General features: G+C 29.2%; 3 protein-coding genes across 7 annotated transcripts in view; 2 read left to right on the forward strand and 1 right to left on the reverse strand.

The window, feature by feature from the left end:
• Nucleotides 1–6,929, forward strand: part of Hydr2 (abhydrolase domain-containing protein 2) — a 22,050-nt gene extending 15,121 nt beyond the window's left edge. For all 3 annotated transcript variants that reach the window (XM_087406634.1, XM_087406635.1, XM_011052498.2), the window contains exon 9: nt 57–6,929. In XM_087406634.1, the coding sequence (XP_087262760.1) occupies nt 57–226 (170 nt within the window). In that variant the 3' untranslated portion in view covers nt 227–6,929. The remainder of the gene's footprint in view (nt 1–56) is intronic.
• Nucleotides 6,930–9,394: 2,465 nt separating this feature from the next.
• On the forward strand, nt 9,395–13,972 carry LOC105143928 (adenosine deaminase). Its single transcript, XM_011052520.2, has 4 exons — nt 9,395–10,518; nt 11,368–11,959; nt 12,191–12,511; nt 13,144–13,972. Exons 1-4 carry the CDS (start codon nt 10,263–10,265, stop codon nt 13,526–13,528), a joined length of 1,554 nt encoding a protein of 517 aa, XP_011050822.1. The 5' UTR covers nt 9,395–10,262; the 3' UTR covers nt 13,529–13,972.
• Nucleotides 13,939–17,544, reverse strand: LOC105143984 (4-vinylanisole receptor-like). Of its 3 annotated transcripts, none has more exons than XM_087406638.1 (6): nt 17,435–17,544; nt 16,967–17,220; nt 15,983–16,395; nt 15,815–15,919; nt 14,358–14,513; nt 13,939–14,045 (listed from the first exon to the last, which is right to left on the reverse strand). In XM_087406638.1, exons 1-6 carry the CDS (start codon nt 17,536–17,538, stop codon nt 13,992–13,994), a joined length of 1,086 nt encoding a protein of 361 aa, XP_087262764.1. In that variant the 5' UTR covers nt 17,539–17,544; the 3' UTR covers nt 13,939–13,991. The 3 variants fall into 3 exon arrangements, with proteins under 3 accessions (XP_087262764.1, XP_011050913.1, XP_087262763.1); XM_011052611.2 differs by having other exon boundaries at nt 15,983–16,464; XM_087406637.1 differs by having other exon boundaries at nt 14,344–14,513; nt 15,983–16,464.
• Between the last annotated feature and the right edge of the window lie 178 nt (nt 17,545–17,722).

The raw sequence follows: 17,722 nt of genomic DNA on the forward strand, positions 1-17,722 counted from the left end.
TGAAAATAAATAATAAATAAAAATATACTAATCTCTTCTATTTTTTTTAATTTCAGCAAATCACTTAAATACATTGTATGTGGAACTAGCTCATGGAGGTCACTTAGGTTTTTATGAAGGTGGTCTTCTGTACCCAAATCCTATAACATGGCTGGATCGAACCCTAGTGTCCCTCGTGGGATCTCTGACTCTAGCGCACGCAGACAAGGCTCTTAAAGCCTCTTAACCCAATTTAGTTTGGTCAATGTATTTATGTTATTGGACATTTATCGATATTGTGTCACACATTTTGATGTTGTGAGATCAAGCATTGTGCACCTGGTTCACGTTTAGATAATCGGAAAGATTTATAACGAGATTTATAACGAGATGATCTGCAACAAGACTGCAATGAAAATGAAAAAGGCAGATTGTAATTAATAAAAATATCTGGTACATGCTTTGATTGTTTCACGAAGTGAATAGACAGTATCTTTCATAAACAATTCAGAGGGAATAAATGATAAGCGCGACTGTAAAATAACAAACGTTTGCTCACTAACATTTTTTAAATTGAGTATAGTTCAGGAAAGCTAGCCAAATTGCGTAACTCTTTATATATAGTCATAAATAGTAAAATTTTTATTATGCAATGTGGCACAATCAAAATTAGCTTAATTATTTGAAAAAGGGAGTAAAAACGAAATGAATTTTCAATATTTTACTAAATACTAACGCTTCTTTCTCAGGGATCTTCTATAGGGCAACAAATGATAGTAGGACTTTGAATGGTCCTTAACAAGTTACTAGAGGTGCTCTGTACAAGGATTCAATAATGAATACACATTGGATGTGAGTTTAATGCAATACAGAGTTTTGTGTACTTTTCACTAAGAAAACTTGTATTTATGTACAATATGTATTAATATAAGATGTATATCGACTTAAAACATATTTATAAGCACATCTTAAATGTGTTTATTCTAAGACCAGTATTCATAATGGGTTCTTATATTTAAGATCACTTTCAATACAGTCTTAAGATGTAAGAACATGAACTAATCACAGAGCCGTATTAGAACCTTGAGACATTACTTAATACAGTCTTGAAATAAGAACGGACTCTATGAATATCGACCTAAGATTATTAGCTTTATCGATATGGAAGGCTTACCGCTGTTGTATATATATACAATAAATGATGTACGTTATTTATTAATCCGGAATTGATGATAACGTTAAATTTGCAAGGAAATCTATTCGATTAAATTCAGTATTCAAGTCTAAAATATATGTCTGAAATAAGTAAGTATACTTAAATGTATACACGAAATTTTGTAAATAATATATTTTTAGCTAAAATTACAGTAAATTACTACGAAAAGTATTGAGTTTAACAAATTCAACATTATTATTGCCGGATTAATGCAAATACTAGTTTACAAGGTTTTGTGCAAGAGTATGACAGCTGTTTCTAGGGTAATTTCTGACATTGAGTACGAATCTACAATTGATATGTTTCCATCTGATTTTTGAGATATAAGAAAAGACTTTCCAATATATACAAAATTTTATTGAAATTAGAAAATAAATCAGAAGTGTTGAGTATAATTTATATATATATATATATATATAAAACTTTGGAGCAATTTTACGTAGAGTTCAGCAGTAGCCACCTAATACGTTTCCGTTCCAGTATCCCTGTTAACGTTTCAATTATCACATTCTAGTGCAATGTTCGCCTTAATCAGCATTTGTCGCATCTAAATTATTTGGAAAGAATTGGATGTGAATGCAAAAAAAATATAAATTTTTACACATGTATGCAATATGAGACAATACTATTTCATAATAATTTTTTAATAGGTCTGTTTTAACGGTACTACATCAACATACTATGTCTTAAAAATTCGATTTAATGGATTGTTTTTAACAGCAGATTTGAACTCAGCGCTCCAAAATACGTTAAAAAAGTTGTTCCTTCCTTGCACTAAAAATTATTTAAAATTTGTAAACTGTAATTTGTTTGCATTGTAATATGCAAATTTATTTATAATATCAAATAGAAGACATCTTTATCATGATCAAAATGCGATTGTATCCGCATTTGGATAAGTGATATATATTACTTAATTGTGCAGATATTAATCACTGTGAAGTACATCATGTGTTGAATTATTTTACAGTATATTACAATATATTTGTTAATTATTTGATTTAAAGTGTGTTCTTATTACTATGATGCAATGATGCAAATGTACAATAATTGTATTTCATACATTGTGTTTGTTCACGAAGTTTAAGTTTCATTAAATTTTAGTCCAAAATTGTATAATATAACAAATTAATACTATATCAAGTGATTATATCGTACATTTACGTCGTGATAAAAAGTACCAAATATTTCTTAATTTCCCATTTTATACTCCATATTGATAAAGTTAATATACAATATGTAATAATTTCTGACGTCAGATAATATATTTCAGTTTGTAGGTTTATTAATATGTCTGTATCGATCTTAAGATTTAACTGATATTTATTTTCTATTGTAGTTTAATGCTAATAATTTCTTAAACGGTACTAATGATACGGACGATTTCACGTTAAATTAGGCAGCAAAGAAGCGAATATTTTAGTTCTTTCTAAACTTATTTGCATTTGTATATAATATATTTATGTAAAACTTTAATGCCATAATGATAACGCTTTCTGAGATATCAAACTTTGCGTATTTTGATATTACAATGTTTTTGAATAACGTTTCCAAAAACAAAAAAGATAAAAATTTCAATTTAATATATAAGATTCAAGGACCAATTAATCGACTAAAAATGCATTTATTACAGGATAAATTTTTAAATAACATTTATTATTTAAAATATATTTATTATTTAAATAACATTTATTATTATTTAAATATATTTTTTTAATAATAGTTCTTTCTTCTAAAGTTATTTTCTTTTTTTCTTTTATTAAATTAAAATAATATTTCTTGATTTAAGATAAGTCTAAAAAAATTGTGTTTTAAGAATCTTCTTTTTAAATAATTTAATGTAATATATGTAATCTTGTGTTAAAACAAAGTTTACATGATGCTTTTTTAACAAGCAGCATAGTCTTTTAATAAATGAAAAGTAGCAGTTAGAGAAAATTTAATTTTATAAGTTATATTTTTTCAACTTCTAGTTGTCTAAAAAAATATAATTCATACTATTAAAATAATCATAAACCATATATCTACAAAAGCTCATCGGATTAACATTCTAGTAGTATAAGTAAAGGGTTATGAGCTAAAATACCAAAGGTATTCGAGCAATAAATTTGAAATATATAATTATAGAATTAAATTTTTCTTTTAACTGCTAGTGTTCGCTAAAAGACTAGTTACTAGTAAAACAGCATTGTAAACTTTGCTTAATAATTAGTAATATATAAATCATGCAGTTTTTTATTTCTTAGCGAAATTAAAATAATATAGTGTTGGAATTTACCTAGTTGCACATTTCGCCGATTTTCAGCTTGGCATTTAGGCTGCGCGCGGGTTGATGAAGTAAGGAGCAAAAACCAAGTTGAAAATCGGTCAAAAAATGCAACTAAATATCAACACTGAAGTAATATAAACAATTTAAATAAATTATGTTCCTGTTCTTTGTTTTTTAAAACTATTTTAAGTTTTCTGCTTTCCACACTTTGATTTTTATCATGACATATCTTCTTCTCTCATTTTTTCTTACTCTATTACAAATATAAATATTGTACCTTAAATAAATTTTGATGTGTGAAAGTATAATTTTGTTTGGTTTAAACATGTATTAAAATTCCAATTATTCCACTTTTCATGGAATTATTACTTATGCTATGATTTATAGCTGAAAGTAATACTTCTGCAAATATCTTTCCAATGAAATACATGTATGCAAAAAGAATTGTTTTTTTATTTTTATTCAAAACTAATTTTTTTTATTTATCTGATTTACTTTTAAACATTTTGTTTCCTTTCATTTTAGAGTTTGAAAAACGCTAAAAGTTATGCAATGAAGAAAATATAACATTTATTAGATAATTCTAAATATTTTAAATAATTTTTTAAAATAATTATTTGAAAAAACTTGTCAACTAAAGACAGTTTACAACAAAATTATTTTTTATCAAATATTATCTTAATACACGAACACTTGCATGCATAAATAAAGAATAAATGCATAGGAATACATAATCTTGTATATTTAAAAAAACAACATACGATATAAAATTACAAAACTCAGAAGAGAATGTAAAATGATTAGAATAATTAGCTCTACCTTGTATACAACAATCACGAAATCCTTTTCACACGAATTACTTTTTATGTTATTAATGTTGATTATTGTGTGTACAATATTAAATTAATTAAATTTTATTTATTTTTTAAATATTCTCACTTCTAATTCTTTATTTCGACTTATTTTCACAAACTGAAAAAGATGTATTTTTGAAACTTGCAGCTTAAACTTAAAAATTTGATATTTTTTAAAAAACACTATAATTACAGCACATTGAAATGTATTATAATATACAGGATATTCTAACTTTTTGATACATCATTTGTGGGCAGGTAAACCGGACAAACTAAATAATCAAAAAGTTTGGAACATCCTATATACTATAAGCTTCAATATTATAATGCAATTATCTCAAATTTTGAAAAACAAAATATTCTCGTTCACTTGTTCTTCTATTTAACGTGAAATCATATATGTACAGTCAGCAATTAAAAGGTTGCAACGCTTTTTTTCGAAGAGTTTTGGACTGCTCATTAAGCGCGATTAATTCTTATTTATCAATTCATAAGTAAGAACCAATCATTCGGTAAAGTAAGTTGTATTCCGAAATCCATTTGAAAATAAATCTTACAACCTTTTAGTTGCGATCTGTATAATTTTTTAACAGCAGAATAAAGCTGATCACGTTTCTGCTTAAACTATTTATTTTATACAATAAAAAGCGATTTATATAAGACCAAATTGAGTAATGTCGTAGATTTGAATATTTATTTTCGTGGTAATTAATTCAGTGGTAATTTATTCAGAAAATTCCAATCTACAATATCGGAATAATGTAAACATTTATATTTAGTATGGCAAATCAAATATTTAAGCTCTTTTTAATCACTTGAAAGCAATTTGCATAAATAAAAAACTATGATACTATTATATGTATAGTATCAGGTATCAATAAATAAATATCAGACATACTTATAAATTTTTATTTGTACAATTTTGAAAAAATAACGAAAGAGACAATAAGCCTTAAAATATATAAAATTGAATATTTTTTATCTACAAATTATTCTCGATTTTTGGATATGTAATGTATATTTATTTCTTACTGATATAAATATATCTTTGCAAAATTCGATGATACAATTTTCTCTTTATTTATAAGCATTTTCCACTTATTTATACTAAATTGATCTTGATACAAATGTACACACTAATAATATCATACATTACTCAAAATGTAAAATTAATATTTTTAGCGAAATTTAATATATGTATTGAATGTTACAAATGTGTTATGACTTATGAATGTTTGATATTGATGTTTGTTGTTGACATATATATGTTACAACATGTACATATATATGTTACATAATTTTGAATGTCCAAAAAATCATAATAAATGCAAATTTCTTTAGCAAAAATAATTCTACATAATGAGAAAAAATAAAAATGTACAAATTGAATTAAGAACTGTTTAGAAATCAAGGAACAATGATTTTGCATATAATTTCATTATTAAAATTTTATCTTTACTGCGACTGATAGATGTAATTTAAAGTAATTATATCAATTTGCATAACTAAACGATTTTTCACATTGATCAATTCTTCTCTATGTTGTGATAAACAAATTGCATTTGGAAGTGAATGGAAAATATGTTACATTTTTCTAACTATCATATTATTCAATAGCGACAATTTTGTTTAACAAAATGTATATTCTGATTGCAATTACATGTGGCTGTATGTGAGATTTTATCTTACATATATATGTATATCTGTATACGAATTCTAGAATGTAAGGGAATAGAGAAAAGATCTATTTGCTGATCGCAAGACTTAAATCGAAGCACATAGGATGATTTTATTGAGCTTGAAAAGAAATTTGTTATTTTATCCTACTATTTAATATCAATTATTGTGTATGCGATTATATGCGATTCTTATCAAATATCGTAATCATCAGTACACAGTTGCAGACGTTGTTAAATTCCACGAAAAGTCATATCTTCTTTTTTTAAAAATTTTTTAATAACGCATAAAATAACAATATTAAACAAATACTACACAATTACATAAATAAAAAGTATTTACGAAAGCGAATGCTTTTAAATAAATGAGTGCAGCTACATATTATTGCATCTTGATTTTAATTTCGACAAAAAGACTGACATAATCGGAAAAATTGATTAATATATTTGAATAATTATATACATGTACATTATATATATTAATTATCTTTATTAATTATTATATATAATTATAATGAAGAATTCAATCAATTTTCTAATGACAATTTACATTTCATGAGAGCATTTTTGAACTACTTATGTGCACTTGCGCAACACAAGCAACAATCTGTTGCATTTTTTAAGATTGCAATATTTTATTTATAAGACGACGAATGATATTTTTAAATAAGCGTTTAAAGACCAAGTTTGATCTGAGGCCATTACTTTTTCGAGTGTCACATAAGGATATCTCTTTATGTTATTTGTATTTTGTACACGACATTCAGATGAAGGAAGATAATTATGAATATGCGTAATATATGTAACTCGGATGCTTCTCATTCGAGATGCTATACGTAAAGATAAATCTCGTTAAGTTACGTACACGAATGTAGATTATTTTGTATAATGACGCAATATAAATGTTGTGTGACATAAAGTGTGACATGGAATAAGTTTTGCTTATTATTATTTCCCTTTTACATTTATAATTACATTTAACATGTATTCAAGGATATACTTTTGAATTAAGCAAATTTTGAATTAAACACGGCATAGAAACACTATTTTTTTAAGGAGTGCATGCCTATAATGCCACGTATATTGTACATAATGAGATACTTTTTCTTTATGAATTCCAGAATACATAAAAGTCGCGATTCACTGAACAACATTATGAACCAATGCAATGAGTAGTCCGTGACTCTTCTTTTATGCAATTTGAAATTCCTTGAAAGAAAGTGCTCCAATTCTAACACCGAGTGTGTGTTAACACGTATTTTATAAATAGACTGCGGACATTTATGCAAAATACTTAACTGAATATTAATCATCAGACAGTTTTAGCAGTCGATCGTTGTTCGTTAAAAAATTATTAATTTATGCAAAGTATTCAGTTAAGTATTTCAATTAAGTCTTTTCGTCTATTTTCTCTCATTTCTAGATTCAGTAATTATCTTTTTGTTGACGGTTTACTTCGAAATGGTATTATATGCAGTATATGCTGTTTAAATTGCGGAGAGAGACTTTTTATTGCAATTCATATAAATATATCAATTTTTGTATCAAATTTATGATGAGTTTTGTCAGTAGACACTTTTGTCTACTGACATATTTCTGGCAACAGTTTGCAGACATCATCAGATATTACAGACTCTGTGAAACTTGTTATCTTTCTGTCATTAGAAATTGATAGCATATTTTGCTTAAAATCTATTTCTGCAGACATGGACAGACTATCTGGAATCATATAAATAACTTGTACTTGATATATACATAGAGATTTTATGTTAAAGATCGGAATTGCTCAAACAGACAGCTGTTGATAATGAAATAAAGTCTCTTAATATAAGACAGCGTGTAAATAACAAATTTTTTCTAATAAATAAGCCGTCAGTATCTTGTATATCCTTTTATTTTAAAAGGCTATTGGAGTTATAATATAGAATTTTCTATAGAAGAATTTATTTTTGATCATAACTCATGTCTCCTCATTTTTAAAAATGAATATGTGTTATAAATATACGCGCCTGATTCTCATTTATTCTTAACATTCGATAAATAACAAGGCTAAAATAATATATCATGCACATCATGCGTGAAACGGAACGCAGTCTAAATTTTTTGCTTAGAGGAAGTGCTAAGAGGAATTCCCCGCTTATTGGCAGAATATTTATTTCTCTCTAGTTTATTATAAGAATTGTTTATCAAATTGTTGAAATGCGTCATAAGCAGGTGTTTTTTTTATAGAGCAAGCATATTGAAATTATGTCAATCAGTAAATTAATTTTTCATATTATTACTTTGATAAAATAGACAGAAATGAATATTTATAATGATAATGAATACTATAACGAATTTTTTCTACAATAATGACATTGCTGTGTTAATAATATATTAATATATATAATGCATTGATATGACCCGAGCGCTAAGTTTTTTCTTTATTATTCAAAGAACACATAAAAGTCAACAAAAAATCAAAATGATATCAAAATGATTTTATTTTGATGTTTAATCAAAAGTCAATAAGCAGTTAAATTTTGTAAAAACCATCATTTTGACAAAGTCAAAGTAAGTACGCCATTTTGACTGGAATGATTCCTAATGAGCGTTATGAACGTTAAATGGAACGTAGCCTAAATAATACATGAAATGTGGTCAAAAATGAGAAAGAGAAAACATAAAGAGATAGAAATTGGCCGTCTTTGCATTCTATTTCTTTCATTTTTGTCAATCAATTTTATACACATAGAGTAGCATCCATGCTCTATGTCTTTGAATATTCGCATTTAATTAAATTTATTTATATTTATTATTTATTTATATTTTTAATTAATTTTACTTTATTACGCATTTTATATTGCTTTATATTAGCATCTTCTATCTTATCGTCGGCATATAACTTATATTTGCTTTAGGATCATTATGATAATTTATTATCCGATGCATGTATACCTGACTAGGATTTATATTCTTATTTTTTCATCACGGTAAACCGAGAGTAGATCACGATAGATAAACATTTTAGAAACAACATCTTTCTTTATGATAGTAATCTAGTATTGATTGCGATTGATCTAGTATTGTTTTGGAATTTATCTCTTAGAATAATTTTTATGTATTATAAAATATATTTATACATTTTTTGTAGTTTTATTAATGAAAAATATGGAAAAAGAAATATTTAAAAAGAAAGTATATATCTGATTATTCATAATGTTTTTTTTTTTGTTCTATGGGTGGATTGTTCCACCTTTCGGTAAATTTCAGCTGATTGTAAATTCGATAAATTTAAGCATTCTTTACCATTACTTCATTTTTTCAATACACATTAATCAGATTTCATTGTCTCATTCTTTTAAGATTGATTGTTCCATCTTTGATAAACTATGTGATTTATCTACTAGATAAATAAAAAAATAAAAGCAGAGAGAATAAGAGAGTAAGCTTATTCCCTCTTTTGGTAAATTTTACCTATGGTAAATCTGATAACCGCGCATGTAATTGGATAATTTTGCTACTTACCCAACAGGTAAAATTTACAGATTCATCGATTGATTGAAATCGTTTTTCTTCACGGCGCGACGGGGAAGGAATTTAAAATTGGCAATGAAGAGTGAATTCCAGATCAGTTTAATATCTATAAAAGCGATAAATATGCCAACTTTGTACACATTCGCTAAATATTGACCTACATTCAATATGAATAATTATTATGTACGTTATGTGCATACATAATATTTATTAATGCTGGCGAACGTTAGCCATATCACACTTGGAAGTGCATTAATAATAAGTATCAAGGATCGTAAGCATTCTTCATTAAAAGTAGGTGATCTTTCTTATCTTTAATAATACCTGCATGAAGCCTGTATCTCTTCATACATAATATCACCGTGTTAAATATATCATTTGTAGCACGAAATTTCATTAATTACGAATAAATTTACATGAATTTACATGAAATATTAAACCGATTCACAAATCGCATATGTGGAATCGCGCATTTGGACTTCTGTCACAACGCTTGATTTATTTGGATTGATTTATATAAATGGTTAATAAACATATGTGGCGATCATCAACAACGCATATGGGTATCAATGAATTTATCGATCAGGTTTTTCCTTCTAGATATGATGGTTCCTAAAAGTCGTTCAGTGGAGATCGAGCAGCCGTGACGGTCACACAATCACGCAGAACCATAACTTTTTTGACGCTGTGGTCTCTGTGATTGCTAAGTCAAGATTTTATAACGACGATAATTCGCAGCAGTAACCACGACCATGGCTAGGATATTCTTATTCATTTTGGCGATCTTGATTTGTGGTCAAGCAACTTTCGGGTACCCCAGCGATATTACGTCATCGACACAACAACACATGCAAAAATTCTGGCAACATAAACCGTATTGGCAAATACGACGAAAGCTATTGTTGGATGAAAATCATGAGTCTCTGGGTGGTGATCTGGAACTTAGTCCCATTGAAACCAAGGCCAATGATATTCTAATGAAGGCAAAAGAACGAGAAATCTACGACGGTTCGATCCTTTCACTTATAATCATTAGTTCGCACGAACCGGATCAGTTCGCGACTGACCACCGCGTTTATCTTGTCCGCGATTAAATAAATTCAAAGAAAAGATTAATATTTAAAAATTATTTATTAGATTCTTTTTTTCAAATGAAATCCGTAAAATGTCATTCTGAAATAAATTTTGCAACATGAAAATTCAAAAGAATTTTCATTTAATGTATACATGTCATCTTTATCGCATCAATTCTTTTATGAAACGAATCATGGCTTGTATCTAAAATTCTTCTTTTTAAAGAAATTCTATGTTACAGCATACTTATATTATATTATCTAACTTCAATAATTTGATTCTTTAAATTGTGTTGAGAAATATGCGTTTTCTCAGCGAACTGTCCATATTATAAATTAATGATTTGTCAGCTACGTGTTATCAATGATTGTGCATAAACCGTGAACTACTGTGTGAACTAAATGTGAGAATATCCGCTTTTACGACGGATATGACAAATAATTTATCGAATATGATGCTCAGTGATATAATTTATCAAAAAAGAATATTTTATATATTGAACGTTTTTTAACAAAAGCACAGTCGATAAAGTATAACAGTCGATACAGTAAACCATTATACTTTTGTTGTTTGCTAATGTTAAATAAGGATAAAATGAGTCTCTGTGTTAATTATGTCTTTTATTGGAAAACGTCCATTAAAAGAAAATCAATACTAAAACTTGGCTTATAGAAGCGTAGTGAAAAAATGAATATTAACGAGGGCTTCAAAGTTTGTGACCTTGTATAATTCTAATATTTTTCTTATTTGGTTTACAATACTGGAATTCTCATATTTCTGCAGGTTTTATAACTGGTAATACCTTTTTGCCGTCGTTTAACTTTATGGAAGTGATATCGAAGATTGAGAAGTCTGAGGTATTCAAGATTCTACGCGATATGCCTAAAGGAGCTGTTCTTCATGCTCACGAATCCGCCATAGCCTCGTTTGACTATCGATTCAACAATTTGACTTATCGCAAGGACCTATACGTGTGCGATAAGAATGGTTCTGTGAATCTCAAATTTTTTAAGAAACCTAACAACGATTGTCACTGGGAATTACTGAGCACTGTACGGAAAAATCCGGCTCGGGCCAAAAATATTAATGAAAAGATCAAGCAATCTATGACCATGATTACGAAAAATCCGAAAATCGTTTACAATACCGTCAACAAGGCATGGGAGAAGTTCAATAGCATCTTTGACTCCTTAGGTTATTTATCACATCGACCGGCCTATGAGGATCTCTTTTATCGCAATCTCCAGGAATTTTATGAGGACAACGTGATGTACGCGGAAATACGAGCGACATTATCGACATTGTACGATAGTTATGACGGCAAGTCGTATGGAGCATTGGAAAAAGCACAACTCCAAAAAGACGTCGCTGATAGGTAAGATGCTTCCTTTTTTAAATTATTTTATTTCTATAATTTCAGGTGAGCATAATAAGTGACAAAAATGTAATAATTAAATATGATCTCACAATAATTTTTCTTATTTTGAAACTAACAATCTCGAGCAGTTTCTTGAAAGAAGTTATTCCGTTTTATTAATTATCCCAATATTCGGTGGCTGCGCTGAGAAATAATGCGAATGAGGTAACATAATAATGGACGCGACAGGTTTATGAAGGATCATCCCGATTTCATCGGCGTTAAAATCATATATGCGCCAAATCGTGCTGTTGACCAGAAAAAATTCGACTACTATCTGGACACATTGGCGCAGTTAAAGCAACACTTACCAGATTTTATAGCTGGCTTCGACTTGGTCGGCCAGGAAGATAAAGGGAAACCCCTCACCGAATTTGCAGACAAATTGAAAAGCGTTGATCCGAGTATTCCATTCTTCTTCCACTCCGGCGAGACCAACTGGAACGGGGAATCTACCGATTTGAATCTCTTCGACGCTATCTTGCTCAACACCAAACGCATTGGTCATGGGTAAGTAAAGCAAAAACTTAAAAAAATTAAAAAGATCCGAACTGAAACACTAATAAAGATAAATTTAAGAAGTCAAACAGAAAGTCATACAGAAAGTAATTTACTGTGTTGTGTGTGTGTGTATGTATGGAAATGATTTCCTTCCGCATCGATGCATGCTTCGCATCGACGTCGCGTAGATTGTCGAAGACGTTTAAAAATTCTCGGATATTTCGTATTTTTTCACGCACAGCGATAATACAAAGGAAATCATTTCCAGCAATTTCTATAATAAAAATGTAAATATAAATATAAAATAAAAAATAGATACAAGTATAAAATGAAATATAGATATAAGTATAAAATAAAATATAGGTATAAGATAAAAAAATGTTTATAACTTGGAAAGGAAGCCATATTTATATTTGAACCCATATTTATATGACTTTTTTCACTCTTACAATGAGTGAAATGTGCTCTTAAAGTTTGGCCAACTATTTCTATATATAACATCCTCTATATATAAATTTTTATTATATAATTGTAATAAAATGCAAAATGAATTATGATATATCAAACATTTATTTAAAATATTCCACTCCTAATTATTATAGCAAATTGATTTTAAACATCGACGATATTTCTCTATATAGATACGCGTTAACAAAACACCCGTTCTTATGGAAGTTTGCGCAGCAGTCAAATATAGCGGTAGAGATCTGTCCTATTTCAAACCAAGTTCTTGGTCTTGTTGAGGACATGCGGAATCATCCTGCGGCTAGTTTGTTCGCAAAAGGATCGCCAGTGGTAGTCTCCAACGATGATCCCGGATTCTGGGGTGCCAAGGGATTGACCTATGACTTTTATGAAGCCTTTATGGGTATTATGAGTGCTAATTCAGATCTCAGAAGTCTCAAGCAACTGGCAATGAATTCGCTGATCTATAGCAGCATGAACGATCAAGAGAAAAAGAATGCGTTGAACGAATGGCAAGTGAGGTGGGACGCCTTTGTGTCTAAACTGGCAAAATCAGCCTGATGACGACGAATCGAAGCAACATTTGCGAAAAATGCCTCTTTTTTTTAAGTTGATATAAACAAAAATAAAAGAGTATTTTCAACAAAACAACAGGTGCCATATAATTCGGCAATATATCAGAATATTTAGAAACATTATTTTAAGCGGAATATTAAAATTGTGTATTAACATTATGGAATTGTTATCTAGAATTGTTATCTAAGAATTTTATATATGAATATATTATTATGTATATGAGTTATGTATCTCATCATATTTTTTAACGATATATCTTAATAATGCATTATGTGAAAATGTTTATAATGTGCTTAAATAGATTATGCTTGTTGTGAAAAAAGTCTATTATTATAGATAATAGTAGATGGAAAAAATACCGCACTGTTATGTTTTGTATAAGAAAATGTAAAAAATGCAGAGCAAAATAAATATTATTTTTTCATTACATATTTAATGAGATAATTGATCAGTTTGATGCTTGCTGCAGGAGGTTGTAAGCCGAGTAAGAAGTCCTGCAAATCTACGGAAATAAGATATTGCATCACTGTGAAACGTTCAAAAGATATTTATTTACATATATATGTTAATTTATGGAATTGGTTTCTATCTTAACTCAAAACAAAAATAATTGTCGCAATCATTTTTGTATTTCATAAATCTCGCAATACACTTAGTGTACTCGGCGTTCGCAACGTTCGCGAGAATTATTTTGTTTTTATTTAACAATAACATTTGATAAACAACATAAATGAAGTAATTCCAGCGTTGCGAGCATCAAGTAGAACGCATAATATACATAAAATATATGTTTCACTTACTTTCATTTACTTACCCAAGTAAAAGTATTAAGAGATAACGCAAATATCCCATGATAAGAGAACATTATTCCTTTTTGACTGCTTATCATAATCAACATCAGCGATCTGCGTTCTCGCGGTGTTACCATTGTCCAATCGCAGGAATAAACAGCTGTCGCAATGTCTTTACTCTGTGAAGAAAATTCTCAAAGCATTAATCAATCGATCTTATATTTGTTCATGTGGAGATATTAACTCTATCCATTATGAGATAATATTCGAACAATCGTAAACTATTTCTTTATTGAATCATAATTTTATTTACAATATACTTTTCGCAGAGGCATGTTTAGCGAGCATTAACACGTGCATAACACATTGATGGCCAAATCCATAGAGACAGCTGAAGTTAAGATTTAATGAATTATACTTGAATATACATAGTACAAAATGCAATGAAATTGCTTTCTGAATATTGCTGCCAAAGCAAAACAAGTCATTATGATATCAAAATGATTCCAAAATGATCATTAAAAGTCACTTTTCAATCATTTTCGATTTATTTAAATGTCGTTTTGACGTTATCGTGATTTGCATTTCTGCTTGGATGCGTCTTCATAAAAATTGTCTTCCTCTACTTCTATTGACACATATCTACACAATTTTTTTATTGTCTTCGTTTTTGTTTATTGTTTTAGTTGATCTATAGATACAAATATATGTATAGGGAAAACCCGGGCAGCGCGGACATGTTAAGGTTGAGAAAAAATGACACAATTGAGATCAGAAACCATTTTTATTCTCATAAATCTCTTAAAGAATTTAACTTTGAAATAAAATTTAAAAAAATTAAAAATCTTGAATATTAATATGTCGTTTTAGTTAAAACATAAAGAAAGAGAAACCACTTTGCCCGACCCACCTGGGCAAAGCGAATGGATCACTCGAGCAATGCAAATGAAAAAAATTAGAATCAGTCTTGGAAATCGTCACAAAAATAGCTACCAAATCCTCTATATGTAGTGCAGCCTTCATGGACCCATTTAGTATAATGACTGCATTGGATCAGTCATAAACAAATCATCATACTATTACCCATTATATTTACCCAGGGCGTCCATTTTGCCCGGACTTCCCCTACTTCTGAAGCGGCAAAATTGTTTTTGCACACGAACAGCCAATTGTTTTAGCACGTTTCTGATTCTTTATTTTTTATCTTCTTCTTGCCTTTTAACTTTATCCTTCTTTACAACTGTTTTATCAATAATCGTGCTTCTTGTTACATATATTTTGTCTCTTTCGAAACTGGTCAACTTTTAAGAAAGAAAAAATAAGATAAGAAGCAAAAAGGCAATAGATAAAAAGCTAGTAACAGTGAGCACATTGTAGGTTAGATTTAAAACTTTCTAAACTTTCTATTGTCCATGTGAATGCATCTTCGAAAAAGCTAAGTTTTCATATGCCATTTATAACGATACGCGCACTTATATACCTTTAACTCAAGCTCGTTTCCGTACCAGCAGTAATAAAATAGTTGAAGCAGCATGCCGCTCAGATACAGAAACATTGAAAGAAATTCAAAGCTGAGTAGTTTCTTCTGCAAGAATTAAATGTACACATTGTCGAAAATACAATATGTAAAATGTGATTCTTGCAATACCTTTGATATTAGGAAGATACTAGTACACACAATGAGCAGACTGAAGAAGAAAAATATCATTATTGTCCATATGAACAATTCTCGTATTTTCTTTACCAGATTGCTCACGAGCAAATGATGTTTGACACATTCCACAATCGATGCGCTTGTTTCTCGATTTTGTCCGGAAGAAATACGACCGGAGTTCTTAAAACTGTCTGTCAATCGGCAGCACATCAGCTCGATCTGCGCACAAACTTGAATTGTGAAGCCGTAAACGAGACAGTCGAAGGTAACATTAAGCATTATTCCGTAGAATAGGGTCAAAAATTGCTGCAGATACGTAGCTAGATATAGAAGAGAATTTGACACGGAATATGGGATGTATGTCTTCAACGGCAAAACGCGCTCGCCTCCCTTGAGTAATCCTAGAGCTGGCGTAATCATGAAACCAAATCCAGTCATATACGATATCATCATGAACAGTATGCTGCTCCATTTAGCTGTTAAATATTTGATTTCCAGTAAATACCAGTTGAAACTAATATTTAATTAATCTTCTATCTTTTGTTTCTCTATGACAATTAGGAAGAAATTAAGAACGCACATTATTAACTCACAATTAATTTTAATTGTTTAATTTTTTTAAATTTAAATTCTATTTGCACATTTTTGTAATCCAATACATTTAATACTTCACATTAAATGAAAAAGAGGTAGAGAGAGAGAGAGAGAGAGAGAGAGAGAGAGAGAGAGAGAGAGAGCGATGTTAAAACACAAAATTTTACATTTACCATATTTTTGCACATTTATTAAAATTACATAACATTTAATTAACTGAATGATATTAACAGGTGAATGATATTAACAGATTTAAACAGGTGATTATCTACTGTCACTTTTAATTGTTATTAATAATCTTTGATATATATATTTATATCTTTGATATAAATTTACGTAAAACAATATGCATACAACATATGTATTTGCGAATTACTCGAATACCTCTACGACTGTGCTGTTCTATTATTAGCTTTTCTATGGAATTCCTAGGCTGACACATTTTTACACGCAGGGAATCCAACAAATCCGACAGTTCGCTCTCTCGTAGCAAAAAATTCATATATTTCACGCAGAGTGTTAAGAAAGTCAGTCCCAGAAAAAGCCCTTCGGTCAATTCTTGAACGTGGTCGCGCGTGCGAATCACCTCTATCACATCGAATATCGTAAACTCATATATCAAGAAAAAAATTGTGTACCTGCAGATATCCACAGTTTTAAATAATTGATGAATAAACTGACCAGGAAGAGAAAGGTTCGGGCATAGTAAAATTTACAAACCGATGTAAGAAACGTTTTGTATATCACACACAATTTTTATATGATATATTAATTATATGATATATTAAAAATAATATATCACACCGTATGATATATTAATTTTAATATAACTGCTTCATATGTATGACATACCTGTAACAAAAGCGCAAAAATCTGACGCATATGTTGTCGTCTTTGCGCTCTTTCCATACGCCGCAAAAACGCAGAGCCTTAAAGTTTATTGGTAGAATGTCCATATCGTCATATTATTTTTGCGTAATTGTCGAGACCTTATTCTTGTCGCGTTTGAGTCGCAAAATATCTTTGTCTTTTAATATTGTATAAGTTTGATTCTCTTCTTTTATCGGATAAAATTTCCGATGACGTTCCATTATTACGAGCTGCATTAGTAATGTCATACAATGTTGTCAACCGCACGTT

The sequence above is a fragment of the Acromyrmex echinatior genome, chromosome 5, assembly GCF_024713525.1.
Source record: "Acromyrmex echinatior isolate Ae372 chromosome 5, ASM2471352v2, whole genome shotgun sequence".
NCBI lineage: Eukaryota > Metazoa > Arthropoda > Insecta > Hymenoptera > Formicidae > Acromyrmex > Acromyrmex echinatior.